Source organism: Corvus brachyrhynchos, unplaced genomic scaffold, assembly GCF_000691975.1.
Source record: "Corvus brachyrhynchos isolate BGI_N302 unplaced genomic scaffold, ASM69197v1 scaffold17, whole genome shotgun sequence".
Lineage (NCBI taxonomy): Eukaryota > Metazoa > Chordata > Aves > Passeriformes > Corvidae > Corvus > Corvus brachyrhynchos.
Window position 1 is genome coordinate 10,375,096 of NW_008240046.1, and position 21,695 is coordinate 10,396,790.

At 39.7% G+C, this 21,695-nt stretch overlaps 1 protein-coding gene across 2 annotated transcripts; it reads right to left on the reverse strand.

Moving 5' to 3' along the window:
- Positions 1-3,970: 3,970 nt before the first annotated feature.
- ASAH1 (N-acylsphingosine amidohydrolase 1) lies at positions 3,971-17,738 on the reverse strand. 2 transcript variants are annotated; one of them, XM_017744543.1, is made up of 14 exons: positions 17,682-17,738; positions 16,605-16,651; positions 16,323-16,413; positions 14,993-15,079; positions 13,973-14,051; positions 12,996-13,070; positions 12,111-12,156; positions 10,653-10,797; positions 9,437-9,491; positions 9,154-9,235; positions 8,437-8,568; positions 8,078-8,201; positions 7,330-7,386; positions 3,971-6,675 (listed from the first exon to the last, which is right to left on the reverse strand). In XM_017744543.1, the coding sequence occupies exons 1-14, from the start codon at positions 17,715-17,717 to the stop codon at positions 6,586-6,588; spliced, it is 1,146 nt and encodes a 381-aa protein (XP_017600032.1). In that variant the 5' UTR covers positions 17,718-17,738; the 3' UTR covers positions 3,971-6,585. The 2 variants fall into 2 exon arrangements, with proteins under 2 accessions (XP_017600032.1, XP_017600031.1); XM_017744542.1 differs by lacking the exon at positions 17,682-17,738 and adding an exon at positions 16,964-17,023.
- Between the last annotated feature and the right edge of the window lie 3,957 nt (positions 17,739-21,695).

Genomic DNA, 21,695 nt, shown 5'->3' on the forward strand with positions numbered 1-21,695 from the left:
AGAAAATTAGTGAGTTGCTGCTTTGGGGGGGGCAAAGGTGTAGTTAAGATCTTCACAAAGCAAATGTGGTATGCTTGACCTAGTGGCAGAGCAGAGGCTGGTGCAGATGGTATGGTGGGAGATTGTGGTGCACACCTTGAGTAAATGGGATCTGTATCAAGTTCCTTTATTGTCTTTCTCACACAGACACATGGAAGCTATGAGCTGCTGTATCTTGCATTCTCCTCAGCAATTGATACCAGCCCTCAGTTTAAAAAATAAAATCTCTACCTGTCTAACTCAGACATTCAAGCACTGCCAAATAAGAAAACACCAGAATTATAGTAAGTACCTGTATGTAACCTGCTGCCCTGTGCTCACAGGGCTCTTAATCACAGAGGCACATCTCTCCTCTTTTTCCCTGTACTGGCCCTTTCACAGTCTCTGCCTCAGCCAGCATAGGGGTGTCCATGTTCAGCATGCAGTGTGTGGCTCTGAGCCCTGCTCAGTTTGTGAACCATCCAAAACTTGCATTGAAGTGATTCATTTTTTTAATCAATTTCCCTATGATGCTTTCCCTGCCATGATCCTTGAAGGCTTGCTGAGATCAAACTAAATCAACTTTGAGAGCTTTAGACCTTTTGCATTAGTTTATCTTCCTGATAATGAGAAAAGTAAGAGAACATTGTGCCTGTGTTACATATGGAGCTCTGAGGTACAGAGTTTGAAATCAAGACTGCTGGATAGTTATTAGAGCCTGAACTGAGATGTAAAAAAACTAGGATTCACTTAACAGTACTTTATATGATTGCAGCATAGCTCCCTCTGTTTTGATTGCCTTTGTGATCAGTACTTCCAAAATGCAACTCCTGGTATCACAGACTGAGTACCAGCCAGACACCACAACCTACTGCCTGTGCAGCACCTGGCAGAACTGGGGTGAGAATTTAGTGGACTCAGTAGGTACTGAGATGTGCCTGGTCTGTAACATCATCCCTTCTCTTGCAAGGCATTGATTTACTGTCCTGAAAACTGGAACAGGTTTCTCCTTTGTTATGTTGTTCTCATTCATCACAGGAACACAGCCCATCCCGTGCAGTGAGTGAAACAAGGGATCTTTGTAAAGGGAATTTTGGGATCATACAAAGAGACTGTATCAGTGGCTTCTATGCTTCTGGCTACTTCACAGCCTGAGTATACTTCTAATGCAATTTACCTTGATTTTAAATCTGAAGAACAGTTGCTTGAGATAATATGTATTTTTAATTTCAATATTCTTTTCTTAGAGGGTCAGTTTAGATCTACTGTGTCTCAGCATAATTTGAAAATATATTGTAACAGCAGTTGCTGCAGGTGAGGAGGCACATTTTAGTTGGGGATTCAGCTGACAGCAGAGGAAGGGTTGGTAGAGGAGCGTGCTGCAGTTGCTAGATCTTCATAGCCTGCCACTATTGTATGTCTTCTTGTGCTGTTTCACTTCTCTTTCCTTGGACATTTCCTGACAGTGGCTTCTGACCCTTTCACTCTTTTATTTTTTTCCCTTTCCTGTTTTCTCCTTTCCATCCAGTCACTTCTACTTTTTTTTCCCACCTGGTTCACACAGAAGGCATGAAGGTTCATGGAGCTGGATATGGCTGTCTTAACTGTTTCCACCTCACAGGGGATGGTGGATGTACACCTCTTGCAGAAATGCAAATGTAGCATTCTGGAAACTAAGCTGATGCAAATTATATGTAACGACTCAAAGGTTTAAATACTGGTGCAATTCAGATGGTGGGTGTAGCCTGAGAAAAGACTATGTCTAATCCAAACACCTCCAGGTACCTGAATTAAAGTTCCGCTTTAAAAATAAAACGGCAATGCAGCCCTCTGCTACAACTCAATGCTTGTGATCTTTTTTACTGCAGTCCAAAAAAAAAAAAAATCTTTCTTACTGAGATGACCCATTTTCACTGAAATATAAAGAGGAAAAAACCTAGGGATGGGATTTTTGTCTACACTGTGTATTTGCCAAATAGAGAAAACTTAGCAAGATTAAAAGAAAGACAAGACTAACAGTACAAAACACTAAGCAAAGACTGGAGTTACCCTTAAATGCAGGAACTGCAACAGAGGCAGTCTCACTACTGGGATCCTTCTATTGCTCATGTGTAACCCTTGAGCTAGGAGAACAAACTTTGCAAAACAAATTAGACTGAGATTGTCCCATATACAATTAATGTAATTCAGAGCTGATTCACTGTAGATCAGAAAATGTCCTGAGTACAGTGCTTCTTGGTATGTAAACAGGCTAACTCCTTTATAATTATTGTTCTCTAAGTAACTGTGTGGGAGCAGACACGGTTACAAAAGACCTTTAAAATCTTTGATTCTGCTAAGTTACAATGGTCTGAAAAACTGGTACGCAGAGCTCAGGGGAACAACTGCATGGTCTGCTTGGTTCTTGATCACAGTCTTTGGCCAACTAGTATGTTCTGGTGCCAGACTCTCTTAACAGTCAAAGGCAGCTTCTTACAAAATGCATAAATATCCGGAGTCTTCCCAAGGCAAACTGTGGCTTGTGCCACTGCTTTGACTGAGCATTACTCCTGGCTCATCTTGTTCTTCTGGTCCAAAGGATGAGAGGCTTTACTGCTCGGAGAGCGTGGGTGTGCCCTTCCCACCAACAATTCTGGTCCTCCAAAAGCAGAAGAGTCCATCTGATGATCCATGCCATAAGCAGGTCATTTGCCTGCTGTTGGCAGCCACTGAGGTGAAATCCAAGCTTTTTTTTTGCATTTCTTTCTCCTTGCACCTGTAGTCCAAAGAGCTGGCTGTGTGGAAGCGGGACACGTTTGTGCTGGGAGGAGGGAGTATTTCATTGTTGATTGTGGAGCCTGCCTGAAGCTCTCACCTGCTCCTTTTCCATCCCTTCTCCATCATGCCTGCTCACTCCAGTGAAAATCTCTTATTTACTCTTGCTGCTATCCTTGCAGGTACTTGCCAGGACATCTATGGGCTCTGCTCTGGAGTCCTGCTTCAAAGCAATGCCTTGACTTGTAATTGGCTCTAATGCAAACTCACTTGCATGTGTGACCTGAACTACTGCTTGATTTTGATAGGATTCAAATTCCTCGATTCTCCTGTCCTCATTAGCTGCCAAAATTTTGCTTTTTAACATGGGAGATGACATTCTTTCTTCCTCTGAAATAGTATGGGGCTTCACTACATGGGTTCCTGAAACCATAAAGGTGAAAAATTTTCTTGGCAAACTGACTTCTCTTTTGCATTTAAAAGCCATCACCCAAACAGCTTGGTCTCTTTTGTAACCCTTTATTTAATCTAGTTTACAGTAAACTGGATTAACTCTTTGTATTTACATAAACAGTAAATCTGCTAGAAGCTAACTCTGAGGCTGTTTTTCCTAGAACTAGGCTATGCAGTAACATTCAAAAAGTAAGTATGTTTTTCTTGTTGCATACATATTGACTTCTTTTTTTTGCAAAAATTTGATTCTTTTCCACAACAGAATTAGGAAAGCTGCATAAATCTCTTACGTAAACTTGAACAGAAAAATATATATGGTTACTTGACCTGGGAAAAAAACAAACCTAAGAAAAGGTAATCAGACCACCCCCTTGGTGTTTGTGAGGTATCTGAACTATGTGTACAGCAAATTAATATGAAAAAATACACCCATTGTCACTAATTTTGTCTTTCTATGTAAAAAAAAGGCAGCTAAATGAAATTCCAACATTGAAAGTAGCTGCAAACATTTCTTCAGTGAAATGGTCTTAGCTTCCATCACTGTGCACAGAGCAGCAGCAGCAGGGGGAAGGCAGTAAACTGACATTAAAAATAGATATGTCTATCTGTAACAAAAGCAAATTAGACTTTTTGTCCAGCTTGAGAAAACTTTCAGACTTGACAGATGAAGGTTAAATTAACAAATAATCACATTCATCACTTTTTGTATATTAAGGCAGACAAAATCAGACATAGTTCTTGAGGGTTTTGTTTTTAAATAACTTTGTTTATTTTAGTAAACAACAGCATAGGCATTCAGGCTCTGGACAGACATCCATGGAATTTAGCTGTCCTTTTGCAATTGTAAAGCAATTTCAAGTGTGGAAATGTGGACTGTCTTGCACAAGGGACATACCAAAAGCTCATTACTTAATAACTGTAAATAGTCTACACTGCCTTGTTCTACATATGCTAAAGTGGGATGAGGCTAACTAAGCAAGTAAACTTATTTTTAAATTACAAGGTAATTTGATTATGGCTGTTACACAACTTCATTCCACATAAATCCGAACAACCCCCTTCCAGGCTGAGGTGTGCACTCAGAAATATATGATGGGCTCTTCACAGTACAGACTGCAACATCTGACTTTGTTTAACTGTCTTCTATGAATCAAATGGCCCAGGAGCTGAATTTCACACATGCTTTTTCACTAATTTAAATTGTGTTGCTATATTTGATTTACCTAGGTTCAGTATTCATAGCTGAGATTAAAAATGGACCCTGGTAGTACCATCATGCTAACATACTTCTGCTTGCATACTTCAGGTAAAAAAGAAATTAGATGTACTAGACTGGCCCTTGTTTAACATCAGTTTACATAGTGGGATGTTGATTTCTGTGTGCTCTCAGTTTGTCAGTGTTGTATCTCCCCTGAGTTGGTTCTTGCTGTGCTACTACAGGCATTGTTCTAAGGCCTAGAATATCAGTGTGTCATTTTCCTGAAACCAGAAGCTGTGTTTCTTCATCAGCTGCTAAAGTTATTTGGTAAACAGCATTCCTGTTGTTCCCACTTCTTCCAAGGCTGTTGGGAGGAGAGCCCCTAATAAAAAACAAGTTTGCAGTAAAATGGTAACCTGGCTACTGAAACAAGGGATGATTAAAGGTTATCTTTTAACCATAAAACACTGAGCTGAAAGGAATCTCAAGGATCATCTGGTCCAATCTTTTTGGCAAAAGCCCAATCTAGACAAGAAGGCCCAGCACACTGTGCAGCTAAGTGTCCAGTGTTAGGGAATCCACCACTTCCCTGAAGAAATTATTTTGGGCAATCACTTGATTCCCCTTCTGTAGACTTCTTAGTGTTAAATTTCTAATTATGGGGGAAAAAAATCTTTTAGTATCCTTAAGTGTTTGGAACAGGAAGCTGCAGTATACTGTGTTCTCAACTTGTGCATTACACTAATGCTGTTCTGCATGTCCTGGCTATCAAGAGTCCCACTGTGACTGGATGCCATGAACAGGCGGGTTTTAATTGGAATGGCCTTGGCAATAGTGTCTCTGCAGACACCAAAGAGAGACCAACACTTCCCTTACACTACTGCCAACTTTGAATTCCTGGCATAATGGGAATATGAATAGCACTTCTTTCCTAGGGAGGTTAAGAAAAGATTACAAGGGAACCACTATAAATACCAGCCCCTAAGCTCACTCTCTAGTGTCTTCTCTTTGTGTGTCAGAAAACACAAGAGCTGGAACTGTAAGCTACTCCCAGCAATGCAGCCAGTGGCACAGATGAAACTACTGCCTCCTATATTATCTGCTTCCTAGGATATTAGGCTGCTACTACTTCTCTCTAAAGGGCCTTTCTTTCTTAACTTGAATTCCAGACAATGGTGTAATCTGACTTGACTTCCTTTCCCCACTTTCAAAAAAACCAACCAACCAAAATCCTCCCAAAACAACCCAACTACCCTATTATGACAATAGCTTTAACTACCAGTTTAAAAAATCGGAGGAAATCACTTTTTCAGGTGCTGTTAAAATCAGTCTATTTAGAAATGAAAGTAGTTTATGCTGTGTGGTATCTATCATACATGATGTCTTACACTGAAGTATGAAATGAGTATGTGTGTACTTTGGTCACAGAAAGCAGTTTTTCTTTATTGTATTTTTTTGAGGCAACAGAAAAACCTGTATTAAAAAACAGGTAATTTGTTAACAGGCCAAGAAAGAGCTTCAGCAAAAGAGCTATAAATCAGTGGCAAGACATTCTTGGCTCAGATCTTCTTTTCGATATTTCCCCAAGACCTTGCTTCTGTGACTAAATATGACACTTGGTAGGTTATTTTATAAAAGGGCATATCAGACATATCCTCATATTATACCAGAACAACAGCAATTAATCTTAAGTGCTTATGAACGGATAACATAATTGTATTGTCCCAGATGGTCTTCTTATATCCAATTCTTTTTGATACTTGGTAGGTGCCATTATAATTTGTGTTCTTTAGAAGGATTTTAATCTAAATAAACCAAACCAAAAAACCAAAAATTAACAAACCCATAACCAAGAACAAACCAAGAATACTGCCAAGACTGAAGAGATCTAGAACTAACTGCTGAACTCATTTGGCAGAAATGGCTGAAATCACACCAGACACTCATGAGGACACATTTCTTGTCAGCAGAACTGCTGGTTACAAAGCAAGGAAGTCTGCTGTGAGATAGGGTCCTTCATTGTTAGAAGCACTTTGCCATTTCTATATAGCCATTAGATTTCTGAAGAAAGGAGTTAGACTGAGTAATCTCTTTCCAGAAGCATTTTTTGTGGAGGACAGCCAATCTGGACAAGCAGCTTCCAACACAGGAGAGGTACAGGGCTACCAAGGACTGCAGGGATCTGGGCATTCCCGCAGGTAAGTCTCTGTATGGCCATTATACACCTCCATCAGCGTTGTGCACACAGTCAGCTAACAGGCCGGGGGGGAGAAGAAAAAAAGAAGATAAGTCACATTACAGGAATTAGTGAAAAACTCTCTCTGATACAGCTGAACAGTTCTACTAAAATGAGCATTTTCCTTCTTTAGTCAACAACATGTGAGTATGAACTGTGTCCTCAGTCAAGAATGTTGCCTCCACTTAACACAGGAACTAAACTTCATCATTCAAAAACTCTTCACACTCCTTCCTTCACTTTTTTTCCCTAAATACCAAAACTTAAAGTTCAGACTAAAACCTCTTGTGTTGCAAGAATAATGTGCCTGTAGTATGCCTAAATCATGAGGTGTATTGACTTGTTTTATGTGAATTACAAAGGCATAGATCACACATTAATTCTTGTTAGAAGGGTCCTCAAGATGTCTGCAGCGCGGCTGCGGCCTCAAACAAGGGTCGGCTATGAGGAAAGGGCTCAGGCTACTCAGACTTTTAAAGCTGTAGGGCCTTTGGAAAATAGCTATTCCAGCATTACATTTTGCTGTTACAAAGTAACATGAAATTTGGTTTGTTTTTACACTCATGTTTCCACCTAAAAAACCCCTGAATATACCACTGAAGCCTCCTCCTCAGACGTACTCAGTGCTCTGCCCCCCACCCTAAACGTCCTGCAAAAATAGAAGAATTACCTTATTGAGGACAGGCTTTGTGGAGAGAACATCATAAATTGCTGGTAGGGAGAGATTCTGAAAGAAAATAATACAATGATGTTAAAGGACATTAACCTGTATATGTAAATGCTGAGAACTAACTTCTTTATACCTCAATTAAATAACAAGATACTGCTTTAAGAGCACAAGACCCATAACACCTTGATATCAGAAGAATGTGGGCCGCAAAAATTTGAGCAGACCAGATCTCACTAGAGCATGGCACTCTTAAGTGTGTTCGCTGCCTGAGACTGTGTGTTTGAATTTCACTGGTGTGAAACTGCCCTGGAAGCACCACAAGTCTTTCTCAAAGTATCTCTAGGTGTATCCTCCTGCATATGCAGCTGCTGAAAATACTTTCAGGAAACCCACTCAGATGAAAAGAAAGCCCAAAACAAACCAACCAAACGAAAAACCCAACAAACTAAATGAAAAAGAATCCCCCCTAAAACCACCACCACAACCCAAACCAAAAAACAAAACAATACCCCAAAAAACCCCAAACAAATCAACAAAAGAACAAACAAAAACCCCACAAACCTCCCTCATGTAAAGAGCCAGCTTTTTATAACCCAGAAGCAGAGACAAGGTATCACAAAATCATCAGCCACTTCTGTCATTATAACTGCGCTTGAAAATAACCTGAATGCTCCTGGCTGTGTCAGGTCAGTACTGTAACTTGGGAGTTTCAAACCAGCAGGATATGAGGTATTAGGAGGATGTTTACCTCTTGTGTTGTCTGGTTCAGGCATTTCATTGCAGGTCCTCTACGATTATCCAGTACCAGTGGAGGCTTCCAGCGATCGTAGTTTGTTTCTAACACGTACCACGTGCCCTTCTTGATATCAAGGCTGGAAAAGAGGTCTAAGTTTGTGTTTTGCTTCTCTAAGTATATACTAAGTACACATATACAGTATATAATAAATACAGATGGATTTTTTTTTTTAGGTTTGCTGTAGTGTTTTTCAATGACGGTAAAGAAGTGAGCTCTTGTACAACAAAGTCACAAGGAACAGAGCATGCAATTATTGGTAGAACCTGTCCTCTTCTGAAGACTGAGTCAGGTGTCAGGTCAAGCATACTCACTCCCAGATATCCAGAGCAGCTGTCCTGGATCGAGTTATCACACACCCTTCTCCAGAATTTTTTCCTCCCAGAATAAAGTAAGCTGGAGCCAGCAGTCTTGTTTTTGCCAGTCTGTCTTTTGCATCTTGGTAACTGTGGGTAAGATAGTGTTGGACTATTAAATGCTATAAATGGTTCAAGTACTGAAGAGCAAGTTTCACAGACCCAGGGAAAGTTTGGATAGTTAAGCCTTTCTTCCCCTTTCATGCACATATGAGAAGACAGGATCACCATAGAGGAACACATTTAAGCAAAGCTTCTCTTCTCATTTTGTACTTGAAGTGTGATTGTTTAGAGGTGCTCTTTGCACTTTTTCCACACTTAAAACATGAACAAAATGATGACATACTGTGTCATAGTCCACTGAATTCATTTATTGCATAACAGCTTTGTTTCTGCTTACTTCGTATGATGTACTAGTACCTGCTGGATGTGCTTTGATGTAATGCTTACACATTTAGATACCAACAGGCTCATCAGGAAAAAAGAAATCTGAGAAAAATATTTGAAGAATCATGTGTGATGCCTTGCCTCCTGCTCCAGACCAGACCTATTTAATGTTAAGGTCACTAGGAAGGTATCTGTGTCACTGGATATTAAGCATACATCTACAGTATTCATGCTAGTTGAAAGCAAAGCAGATTAAAGGAGCATAATATTTAGAGGGAGAGGGAATACCTTGTAGCATTCTCTAATACTGTTCTTGTAAGAAAGCCCATCCACATACCATCTCTTCTACCAAGAAACCATTCGAAGATTCCTGCAAAATATCACTGTTACAATAATTTGTTTTCAGATGGTTCACTCATGCTATTCTAACTTTCACAGCTGGTTTTAAAATGAGCTGTGTTTATCTTACCCATCTGCAATCTTTTCACCATTTGTGCGCCTGTTTATTGAGGTAACTGGTATGTCCCCTGGTATTTGTGCAGAAATAATGAAAGAAATGAGCATTACTTACCCACATAACCACCATCAAGACTGAAACGCTCATTCATTGTCAGAGTGAACAAGTTCTGAAAAGCATTAAACAAGCCAACCTTCAGCCATTGCCAGCCCACGAGTACCAGTAGTAAACAGGAGGCAGCATTGCAATTTAGATGTCAACTGAGCTTCTTGTTTGTTAAGACTCTTCCCTTTAAGTAACAGACTGCAAGATCAAGCTCATGTAGAGAAGAACCTAACTTATCACGGCTTGAGTAAGTAGAAATGAATTTTCTGACCTGGCAGAGCAATCAGCAAGGCATGCTTTTAAGCTAAGCAAGTCAAGCCTGTGGCCATTTTTTCCACGGAATGAGCAGTTTTCCTTTCCCTGCTGTATGTCACCTTCTTCTCAGACCTCTGAGTACTATTCCAGTTTGAAGGCATATTTTTAAGTCCCAATGTTAAGTACACCCTGATACGTTACTGCTATTTGCATGGGCATGCAGCAGCACACAGTCCATGTTACTTGGAACACGGAATTCAAACTCAAATCTCAGCCTTCTCCAACAAATGTTTCAGACAAAAACTGCATTCAGCTACACTGACTATTTTTTAGAATGGAATCTTCCCAATGTATTTGAGCAGAAGACAAAAATAAATGGATACAATGCAGGGATTTATGCCAGAAATGCTCTACAAGAAAGACTACCTATAACAGAAGATAGAGCATGTAAAAAAGGAGAAGTTGTGGTAAGCTGGACACCCTGATATAGTTCTGTACTGATGGTTATTAAGATGTATATAAACCCCAGATTTCAGCTGCCTATTAAATAAAAACCCAACAAAAAAGTCTTAAAATGTAGGACTGCCTTTTCCAAGACAGATTGGAGAAAGAATTAAATAGCACAAGTGTGCTGTTTCACCCCTCGGATCACAGCAATAGCTATTAGCCAGCAAGAAACTCTAACCACTTCAGCACTTTGTATTCACTCCTGTTTATATTTGAAATTCAATGCTGTTTTTAAGAACTGTCCAAACAGAAGCATTTCATTTAGGCAATCTCCTTTCACAAGGAAGGGTGCAGCACTGTTTTCTTTTATCTGTCTTCAAGTAGCTATGCTGTGCACCAGAACAATTGAGATAATTTATTAAAAAACATCCCAAGGCAGAGCATGAAAGCAGAAAAATTTAAATTGTAAAGGAAAGTCTGAAGCATTTGTAACAAATTGACAAAGCTCCATCCCCATACTTACTGGTTTGACTCCAGACACCATGCCTATGTATCCTGCAAAATTTGTGGACTTGAACACTGTTTTGTTGTTTCTCTGAAAGTCCAAGAGTACCACCAAAGGCTTCAGTTCCCGGGTTAACGTCCAGGAATTATTTTTAACATCCCACCTGCAGGAGACAGTACAGCACTTGAAACTTCCCTCTCTCAGCTGTTTTTAAAGCTTCCCTTCACAGCATGCAGACATCCTGTGTGTGATGCCTGTCCTCTGATCTTACTCGTGTCTGCCAACATCACTGCTCCCTAGTTACCTGAGCAGCACCAGCAAGGAACAACTAGGAAGTCTATATGCACAGGCAGGCAGTGAAAAGAACTAAGTTTTGTTTGAACCAAGAGCATATATATCGCTCAGAATTAAACAGCACCACCATAACAGCTGGTTTGTTTTGAACACATAACTTTGTTCTCTACCTGCTAGCAAAGGGAGCTACAGGTACTGCCTCTGATGCCAAACCTCAAATTCTTATTTTTCAAAGGCAGAAGAGAAACCATGTACTACTGGATTTGCTCTACGTGAAGGAAAGTATCAGCTCTAGTTTGCAAAATAAGCCAGACCAGTTTGTAGGCAAGATGTTGATAAAGAGCACTTAGCAGACCGTTAAACTCTCTGGAAATAATCCAGATTCTGGGAGCAGCTTTAAAGTTTCCTTAGTTTTCAGGAAGCATATTCACACTATTTCTGACAAGTGAGAGAAGTCCAACACAAGCCAAACCAAGGGACAGGTGGAGTCACAGTTGACAACACATGAGTTTTTGATAGGCAGGTAAGAATTTTAATAAAGATGAACATTTAAATTCCAATTGTGCATTGAGCATCATCTGGATGAGTGATGTTACAAAATATACTGGGGTAATAAAAGCAAACGCTGAACTACCTGATCATGGGGTATGAAAGGAGAACTAATGAGTGCTGGGCAACAAACTACAGAGTTTGTATGGAAATGATGAATGATGCGAAGTGGCAGTGGAGCACAGTACAGTAACAGGGGGAGGAGAGGGGGAAGGAAAAAAAAAACCACCTTAAAAATGCCAAGCCCCAATCCAAACCCCATTTCAGTGCATACATTAAAATTGATGCTTCATCCCATCATGTAAAGAACAACATCTATTGTGCCTCAGAGATCAGGTTACATGGGCCATTCTTTGGTTTGAGACAGTTTGAACTGGAGCTGAGAAAAAAAGGTTAAGTAACACAAAACACAACTGTTCTTGATGCACTTGGGGCAGTTTGACATAAGATCAGCAGAACATCCCGATCTTTTCATTTTAGACTTTTTTCACAACACCCAATGGAGAATTACTTGTCACAGTCATAGCAACATCCAGTTCATCACTTAGACTCAAAGAATGCATGTAGCTATTTCAAGTTCAGCTCGGTTTTCCTTTGGGTTTAAAAAAAAAAGTCAGAAGTTTAAGTACTTACCCTAGGAACAGTCCAAAATCCAAGTTCCTGGCATGGTACAGTTTCCCTATACAACAATAAATAAATAGATAAATAAATACAGTTTTCTAAAGAAATAGACAAATTTCAGCTTAGAAACCCAAGAAAGGAGTAAGCAGGCAAATACCTGGGAAAGTAAGCAAGGAAAATAGCATTCTCTACTTGCCCTTTTCATAACCACAATACAATGATGGGGTTTTTTTGGTCAGAGAAGTGTTTTGCCATAACTGAAAACAAGTAATCTTGCAAACTGCTGTCCAACTCAGATTCAAACCTTTCCATATTATCTTAATGCAATGGCAACACCTTGAGCTTCCTCTACAAGTGAGACATTTGGATGCCCTCTGAGAATCCTTTAGAAAATTCCTAAGCTGGAACAGGTATAGACAAGGGCTGCAGAACTAAGTAGGAGAATGAAAGAGTCTCTTTTCTTAGAAGAGACTGTCCATTTTCTCTACCACCATACACATGCAATATCTAGAAACTAGATACAAAATCCTGCATGGCACTGAGAAAGTTCCAGATGTGTAGCTGGTGTTTCTTTTCCCTAGAAAAAGGAATATGACCTATTAAAAAACCCCCAACCAACCAATCACAAAAAACCCATCATCCAACAAAACCAAACCCAAACCATCTTTGAAAGTAATTTTGTCCTTTTTTTGTCCTTTTAAACCTAAGAGACTTGTGAACTCTTATTCCCTTTCTCAAGAAATACCTCTTATTATCAGTCCTTAGGTATTATTATTACCTTTTACTCTCTTTACTAGATCTTCTTGCCTGCAGTTGAGGAGGAGTGTATTTGCATAATTGAGGCAGACCCTCTTCTACATAAAAGGAAACTGTTACCAGTATTTTGGATTGCATTACCTGTTTTATCTTCTGCCACTATTGATGTACATACAGTAAAAATTTCATAAAAAATGTTAAAAATAACGATTTCCCCTAGAAAAAAAAAAAGAAACGAAGTTAAATTGAAACTTGCCAGGAACAGAAAAAAAAATGGTTAGAAAAAAGCATACTGCAAAGTTCAGTATTCTGTAATATTTCTGTTAAAAATTTAAATTTAAATCTCCTTTGATCTTTAAAATGACTGATTCAGCAAAATCAAGAGCTTCCTGAAAGGCAAATAGAAGGATCAGAATCCCTTGACCTTCTGCCTTACCATGCACAAAGCTGACAGTCATTGCTACTTCCTCCTCTGGAAACTTCAAAACAAGCTATAAAATTCACTTTAAAGAAGAAAGCTGCTATATGTACCACTAATGCCACATAAGAGCTGCTGGCCAGCAGCAGGTGTACTGCTTCTGTATGAGGGAAGCAGTGCTAACAGGCAATGGTCCTTCTCTGTCTCAGTTCTGGAGGAACTCGGTGCCTACTCCTCACCTGGAATGGCATTCTTCTGCAGGAGGTACAGAGGGAAGGCAGAAGGACACGGCAAGGACCACAAGGGAAAGACAGCACAGCAGGAAACTGAGCCTTGACTTCTTTATATGTCAACAGCAGACACACAGCTGAGTGCAAAACCAATGTGAATAAAGGATTCCCTCAAATTTTGGTGCACAGGAGCTGAGACTTCCTCCAGTTCCTAAAACCTAGGAGTGAGAACTTACAGCTCTACAGACAAGTCCCAGCCTGATAAAAGGCTTAGGTGATTTATTGCATTCTCCTCTAAAACACTGTTGTTGTTTAGTGTGAGATGTAATTTATTGCTTTAACTACTTAATTAATGATTAGTTAAAGTCACAGATGATTAAAACTAAGTGCAGATTGGTAAACACACTAATTTTAAATGAATCTGTATTCCTAGCTTTCCACTATGTTAATACAGTGTTGGAAACTGTTACCCAAAGGAATCCCAGATGAATTTGCAATCCCTTGGAGTTCTTCATTGAAAGGATAAGGAAGCGTGGCAGTCAGATGAGCCTGAAAGGAAAAGTTTTGTATGATACATGTTTAAATTAACACTATTTTGTTACTTATAACAAACGTCTCCTCAACAGGCACATTTTTCTCACAACTACTGAGTGTTTAATTTCTCTGCAGTCTGTAGAACATGAGGTTGTTTGCAGAGTCCTTGGAAGACAAGTACATACTTAAGGAAAGAAAACTCTCACTCATCAAAACGCTGACGTGAGCAATGGACATGAGCACAGTCTCTCTTAGCAGGAACAGATGGAACAGAGTGAAGTAGGACTCGTATATATTAAAAGCTCAACTGCAGTGGCGCTCAGTGTCAGTATTTATGGGCAACCCTGACCTTCACACATTGGGATGGCAACCTGTAAAAGCTGCCAACCCCACTCAGGCACACAGGGATATGCTGTAACCAAAAATGGGGGAAAGATCTCACCTTTTGCTGTCTCTAACCCTACACTGCTTTTCCCTGTTCCATGCCAAAGCTTACTTTAACCAGAATCAAACTGATTTTTAAGGTGAGGCCTGGTCAAAGCTGTCCCTGTAATCAGACATTTATTATAGTTTTCAAAACCTTATTTTACTCTACTGTTTAAAAGAAGTGGAACATGGTAAAAAAATTCAGTCAAGTGTTTTTCTACAGTAACTAAGTCTGTAGCATATTTGTCTAGTGTTATTAATCCAAACTTAAAAAGATCTTAGGAAAAATTAGAGGAGGAAGAGGGAAGAGATGTGCATTTTTTGTTTGATGGTTTCAGAGTAATTCAGAGCAGACAAGAAGGTAAAATTTCAGAGTGACTCTTTAAAATAGCATTTTATTCTGTTGTGGAAGTGGAATTAAGAACTTGTAATTTAAGAACTTTTAAAGTTCTTAATTGTCAGATTTAGAAGCATTCTAATTCTGTAGTCAGAGCATACAGTAATAAAAAAATTAAGCTGAAAATACTTACTATTTTGTTATCCACTATGTCAACAACTTTGCCACTGGGGAAGAAGGTATTTGCTATATCTTTAATATTCTGGACCACAGTCTTCAGCTAAAAAGAGCAAGGGCTTTTATTGAATAGAAGATCTTACGTGCAAGAATTGCTAGAATACTAACAGAACTCCACGACAGACTTTTGATAAAATCCTCTGTTGAGAAAAATAAATACTTAGATAAAGTGCTAAATGTCATGTTCTTGGTGAGAAAAACACCCCCAACTCCCCACTAGAATAATTCTCCAAGCTTTGTTCAAGTAACTTTCTAGATTAGTTCCAATGTGTCCTTCTACCAGAAACAACAAATTACAGGAAAGTCATCCTCATCTTCTTCTCCTTTGATCAGATTTTAATACTCTGCACTCTTCTATCTTTCAAAATGCTAATTTCAAGCTCTTTGCTTAAGCACTGATATTACTGAAGACAAAAATACTCAATAAATTTCTTATTAAATCACATGCTTTCCATTTGCAAGATGTCAGTGTTGCAAATAAGAGTTCCACTCCATGTGATCTAACTCCAAAGTACATAAGAGATAAAACTCTTCAGAATTTGAGGTGAAACCTGAAGCTTCCAACACCCACTGGTTTAAATGATATTTTTAAAATAAATATTAGCATGTAAGCAGAATTTGTCTGGCTTTCAGAGTGGAAAGGCCAAAGTCATCAGGGATATAGCAAAAAGCCCTAGCCTTGTTTGAGAAATTAAAAAGTGCTGAACTGAATTTTCGGTGATCTTCAGAACAGCTGTTTTAAGTAGTTTGAAATAGGCTGAAATATTAAAAAAATTATTTGTGCTATGTAAACACCAGTGCTACAACCAGCATTCCTGAAAAGGGCAGTAAGTTCTTAACTTCTCCCTTGCCATTTCATCATCTCATGCAATATTTTGAGAGAAGTCGGGAGGTGCAGAGAAGGGATGCTGCCTCAGTTTCACTTCAGTTCACCAAGGCTGTTTCTTTGGTGTATTCTTCCCTCTTCATTCTGCACCACTTCATGACTAAGGAGATTTGATAAATGAAATTGCACACACTTGTTTATGGCACCCTCGTTTTTACACCTCTACATCCTAAACACCAGTGTCTCTACACTTAATGCTGCTAGCTTAAGTGTTAAACAGACAAAAAGTTTACTCAAGCAAGTATTTTAGACTGGAATCATATTAGAAAAGTCAACTGGAAACATTATCCCTTTCAGATAGTTTTAGCACATATATTCCTTTTAAAACTTTTCTCAAAATAAAAGGGTATGTGCTAGTTTTGTATCTGTTAAGCCTCAGAGCAAGCTCTGCATTTCTTACCTCTGTCTTTTTGTCACGCATCAAGTCATCCCACCTTTTGCTGGGAGGTAAGTCAAGATTTATGACATATGTGGGTATATTCCCTTTGAACCTGAGAGACAAACACCAGAGATCAAATTTAAAGAAGGCTCTCAAAAAACAGTTGACAAAATAGGTCTTCCCATCTGTAACCAGCATTTTGTAGACCTGCATCAGGAACAAGTTTCAAGAAAAAACCCTGTTCAGACTTGCAAATCACAACTTCTCTACAATTTGCTAGACAAGTTGAATCAGATTACTTACGTTGGTCCTGAAGGAGGGTACATTTTACTCCTGCACTCTTCTCCATACTGTAAAGACAGTGAAACATTGCTATTTAGCTTCTTTGTTAAAACACTATTATTCTAGTAGACTTAGTTTCTAATTAAACTTTTAGGACTAGTCAGTTAACTCAAAGTCTTGGGACTTTGGAAAGAGGAAAATAGAAAAGGAGGGACTAGCAGCAACTTCACCATGCTGTCTGACAGACCTTCAGACAACTTGTCTAATGTAGTCCAGGGCAAGCAAAAGGGTATGATAAATATACAAACTGTATATATTTTCACTCTGTGTGATTTAATGAAGAGCACTTCAAATCATATTCTTTATACAAGTTCAGGAACCTTAGATCTCAGTATGAACCAGTCTGTTCTGTTTGTCCAATTCATAATCCCATTTCACAGCGTCATTCCTAGCTATGTTTAGTGTTAAGATGCACTGCGCAGCTGGGGCAGGAAAAGCGTAATGAGCTCTTGGCAATCCCTCAGCCGGTGGAATAAGCTGTATGGCACGACTTTGGGTTCAGCATGGACAAGTGCTGCTGAAGTGGTGCTAACATTATGTGGGGTGCAATTCAACTAAAAAAATACACCTTCATTCCTGTGAGCATGGCTAGCTACAAATCAAAGTTTGAGAACAATTTTAGGCGTACTCCAAGTGAATGCAAGGGTGTTTTTCCATCAATTACATAAAGCATGCATATAAATATATAAACATATGCTCACAATTATAATACTACGTTTTACCCCAGTGACATACAAGCAAATGCCAACTGGCCACCCGCACTTGTGCTTCAAGCTGGTCGAGAGCAGGCCAGATTTGGTCCCAAAACTACGTGAGAAGTTCAATAAGCGCCTTAGAGCATAATATATCTCACTAGGAAAAAGGAAAGGTACATGTGCTGTTCTGGGAGCCTGTAGAAAAGCTCCTAAAACACAAATGTTTGGGAGGCACAACAGAAACAAAAATATGATGTAATCCTTCCATCACTTCCCTTCCTCCCCACCCTTGATTTCCCGTATTTATTAGTCTGTATTAATTAGATTACTAGTGTGTCCTTACAATGCATTCTGGTTCCAGTGAAAACTGTGACAACATCTCCAGCACCTATGTAACTGGGACAGAGAAGTTAACTAATGTCAATGTTCTCTTTGGGCTAATCTCATTAGCTGTTTTTAATGCATTAATACAGAAAACACATTGTCTTACACAATGCCATGGACTTTAAACACTGGCCTAATTTGTTACAACTGGAAACAGCAATTATAAATTGGGATGGATTTCTGTGTGTTACAATGTTAATCTCTTTCTACTGTTTCCAGCTGCTGGGAGAAAGCATGAGATGAATGTTGGTTTTCCAACACATGGAGGTATAGGACCAGAAGCTGTTTCCTAGATTTCAGTGCAGTGCAGTTATAGACTTTGCACAGCTAAAACAGAACGCCCAACACAAAAGGCCCTTTAATTTTCAAAGTGAAGAAGTATCAAAACAAGGAGGGTAGGAGGGATATCACATGACTAATTAGGCAACAAAAGTCAGAGGTTTTGTGCAAAGCCAGACAAATGCTTAACAGTACTGATGCAACTGTCTTGTGCAATTTTCCATCCTGCAATACTAAAATCCATCAGAAGAAAGTGACATTACATATACATCCTACTGCAAGGGATGCACATATTTGGATCTTCAGGAAATACCTCTCACAAAATGCATTTCCTGACAGATAAAGCCTCTAACAAAAAAGTTATCCAAAGTGGATGAGAGTAGAGCCCATGCTCACAGAGAAAACAGTGGCACCTGTGCAAAACTGATTTCAGAGGATTTTAAGCTAAAGGTGCTAAACATTATGTCACTCCTGGCATTTTCCCCTGGGATTTTAATCTTGTATTCACAGCTATTTTTATCTTCCGAGTGCTTTGCAGCCTGAGCCACGAAAAAGGTGAGGAAAGCAACAGTTAAAGGGAGAGAGAACAGAGAAAATGTTCCCATCTTACATGTGGTATTTTTAGATTTCTCACCTGTCTATGTATAAAGCAAGGTAAAGAAGCCAGTAAGTCCTAAAACAACCTGTACATCCTTCAAAACTGCTAGCATTAATTGAGGTATCTGAAGAAATCAGAGATTACTGTTTCTTTAGGTTAACTATTACATCATAGAATCACAGAATATCCTGAGTTAGAAGGGACCTGCAAGGATCATTGAGTCCAACTCGTGGCCCTGCACAGGACAAGCCCAAGAGTCCCACCATGTGCCTGAGAACACTGTCCAAATGCATCTTGATCTCTGACAGGCAGTGCCTGACCACCCTTGGTGAAAAACCTTTCCCTAACAGCCAATTTAAACCTCCCCTGGCACAGCTTCAGGCCATTCCCTCAAGTCCTATTGTTGATCAGCAACAGGAAGAGATCAGTGCCTGCCCTGTGCTTCCCCTTGTGAGGAGCTGTAGACTGCAGTGAGGCCTCCCCTCAGTCTCTTCTCCAGTGAGAACAAGCGAAGTGACTGCAGCAGCTCCTTGTACGGCTTACGCTGGCACACAGGCAGCAATTTAAAAAGATATCAAGACAATCAGAAAACTAGAAAGCTAGAAACGGTTTTTTTTACACGAAGTTCTAACATGGAACAAAAAAATTGTTATCTTTTGCAACCAGCTAAAGATGAATTGCAAAGCTTTCTGAGAAGGTTAAAAAAAAAAAAAAAAAAAAGACATGTAAAGAATTTTCTTGCAGCAGCAGAAAAACCAACAAGCACTTTTTATAACCAGAGTGGAATAAGCAGCTATGAAGTTACTACTGTGGTCAGCCAGGTTCTCCTCTCTGCAGAGGCTTGAGACTGATAGAAGGACAATAAATGCTGTCCAAGAAAAGCAGGAGCATCCTTTCAGCATGACAGAATCACTTTCCGTTTCCAGTGTGACAAGCCAGAGGTGGTCCCCTAGAAAAAGCCACTGGAAGTTGGATCCAAACAGCAGGTTACCACTATAAATGTGCTTTTCAAACGTGCATTGAACCCCCTAAGAGAAACATGGATATTCTTGAATGGAGATTTAATCCTCCCTTTGTTTTGCTCTTTAAAATCTACTGTTACCAGTAGGTTGCATATTTTGATTATCTTATATACTGCCGACTTTCAAATTGAGACGTATGTAATGACACAAAAACAGACATGCAGGAGCACTGGATCAAAACACTACCAGGAAGATAACACAGTGAAGGAGAAATAGAACATGGTATGGGGAAAGATGGAAATAAAAAGTGGATGTAGCACAGAAGATTTATATTTTGACTAATTGTATTAAAAAAAAAGTGGAACAGAAACCAAATAACTAGCGAACAGTTAAAATGATTTGGGTGAACTGGAAAAAAAAATCAAGTAGTAACAGTTACTATTGACTGCAGTACAGAAAATTAATGCAAGGTTTAATGACTGCCAACTAAATATTTTGACACCTAGACTGATTTCGTTAACATGAAATAGGCTGAATGCAGCTTGTCCAGTCTAAGGAATACCAGCACACATTTTATTACCCTCAAAAATATTTTTGGGGCAGACCATCTCTGGCATCCCTCCTTAATATTTATATATTTTATATTTCTCAACTTCCGATGTAAAAATAAATATAAAATTACCTCTTTGAGCTATTAAATGTAATTCCATAGTTTAAGGACACTGCATTCAGTCTCTTTCAGTCAATCTGTTATATTCAGCATCTTTTGGTCTATGAACTCTGTGATCTAACACATTGTTCTCTCTGCTCCTCTTCCCTCATGGGATGATGCCAACGCAACACTCTTGTGCTGCAGGAGTCCCAATACTGTTCACCTTTCTGAACACAGAGGTTAAGAGTACTCTTTCAGTACTGAAAAAACGGTGACCAAGACAATTTAAATCGCAGTTTGGACACAAAGGTCAGCAAGGTTCAGGGGGCCTCAATGAAAGCTAAAGGGACTGAGAGCCTGCACCACTGAGATATAATTCAAGGCACCTATCTTCTGTATTCTTTGTTAATGAGATTAACCCAAACAGTGGCACTTAGGAAGAATTCTTCAGCAAATTATGCATCCCTGCATCTCAAACAAAAATTAAATATCCAAGCCTAACAGCTGGCTGCACAGCAGCACAATCTGCAGCCCAGACACACAGTGGATATTGTGCAAGTGCAAAGATGTACCAAGTGAAATCAAATGCAAATCAAGATCTAATGCTACTACTTTGCTGACAGCTGGCACTTTCTCCTGTAACTCCACACTCTAGAATACTTTTGGCTAAAATTCTGAAGGTGTTTTAAGCTGGAAATAGCTTATAGTATTGGGAAGCTGCTCTTGGCGGGTAGGATGGGACTGGGAGAAGAGAGGGGAGAGAGAAGAGCCCAGTCCTGTGTAGAAAAGACACTAAGCGAACATGGGCCATCCAGATGCCCGCAGTCCCTTCCTGCAGGTCTCCCCTCTCACAAAACCCATACCAATTTTCCGGAAAGCAATGTAATTTGCTAGAAAAAGACTTAGATCAAACACTAAAGGGTGTACTATATTCCTAAAATATTTAAAAATAGATTGCAAAAAACATTTTGAAATCCAGAGGTATTTAAAACCAATCCTCTTCACAAAGGATGGGGAAATTCAGGAACTTCAGAAGAGATGAGCGAATGCTTCACTGCTTCAGGAATAAAAAATACACCAGGAAGCAAGAGCAGCTGTTTACATACCCAGGAAATGGAAGCCAGCCTGCTCCAAACGACTACCCCCGCCCTCCCAGCTTCCCAATTCCACCAAAAGTTAAATATTTCATTTATTCAGTTAAAAAACCCCAAACAGCCGAAAGAGCAAGAAACGACACCTAAAGCCCTCCCCTCGGGTGAACTACAGCAAATACACTCAGGAGATTCAGAGCCGTGCGCACTTTTAGCAAGCCCCTCTGAACTTTCCTTCTGGAAATCGCTGCTGTGGTGTGACAGGGCAACGCTGACAGTACAGACCCACACGAAAGCGAGCGCAGCAGCAAGGACTTGCAAAACACGCCGTGGCACAGCCCCTCCCGCCGCCGCGGCCGCGCCGCTCGCCACCGGCGCCATGTCCGCGCTC

What these genes read in the sequence shown, in the direction of transcription:
- ASAH1 (XM_017744542.1), bottom strand. Translation starts at nt 17,008, where the DNA reads ATGAATTGGACAAACAGAACAGACTGGTTCATACTGAGATCTAAG. An exon ending in AGTGGCAGAAGATAAAACAG is followed by an intron (nt 12,157 to 12,995) that starts GTAATGCAATCC and finishes ATTGTTGTATAG; the next exon opens with GGAAACTGTACCATGCCAGG. An exon ending in TGAACCAGACAACACAAGAG is followed by an intron (nt 7,387 to 8,077) that starts GTAAACATCCTC and finishes ATTTTCTTTCAG; the next exon opens with AATCTCTCCCTACCAGCAAT.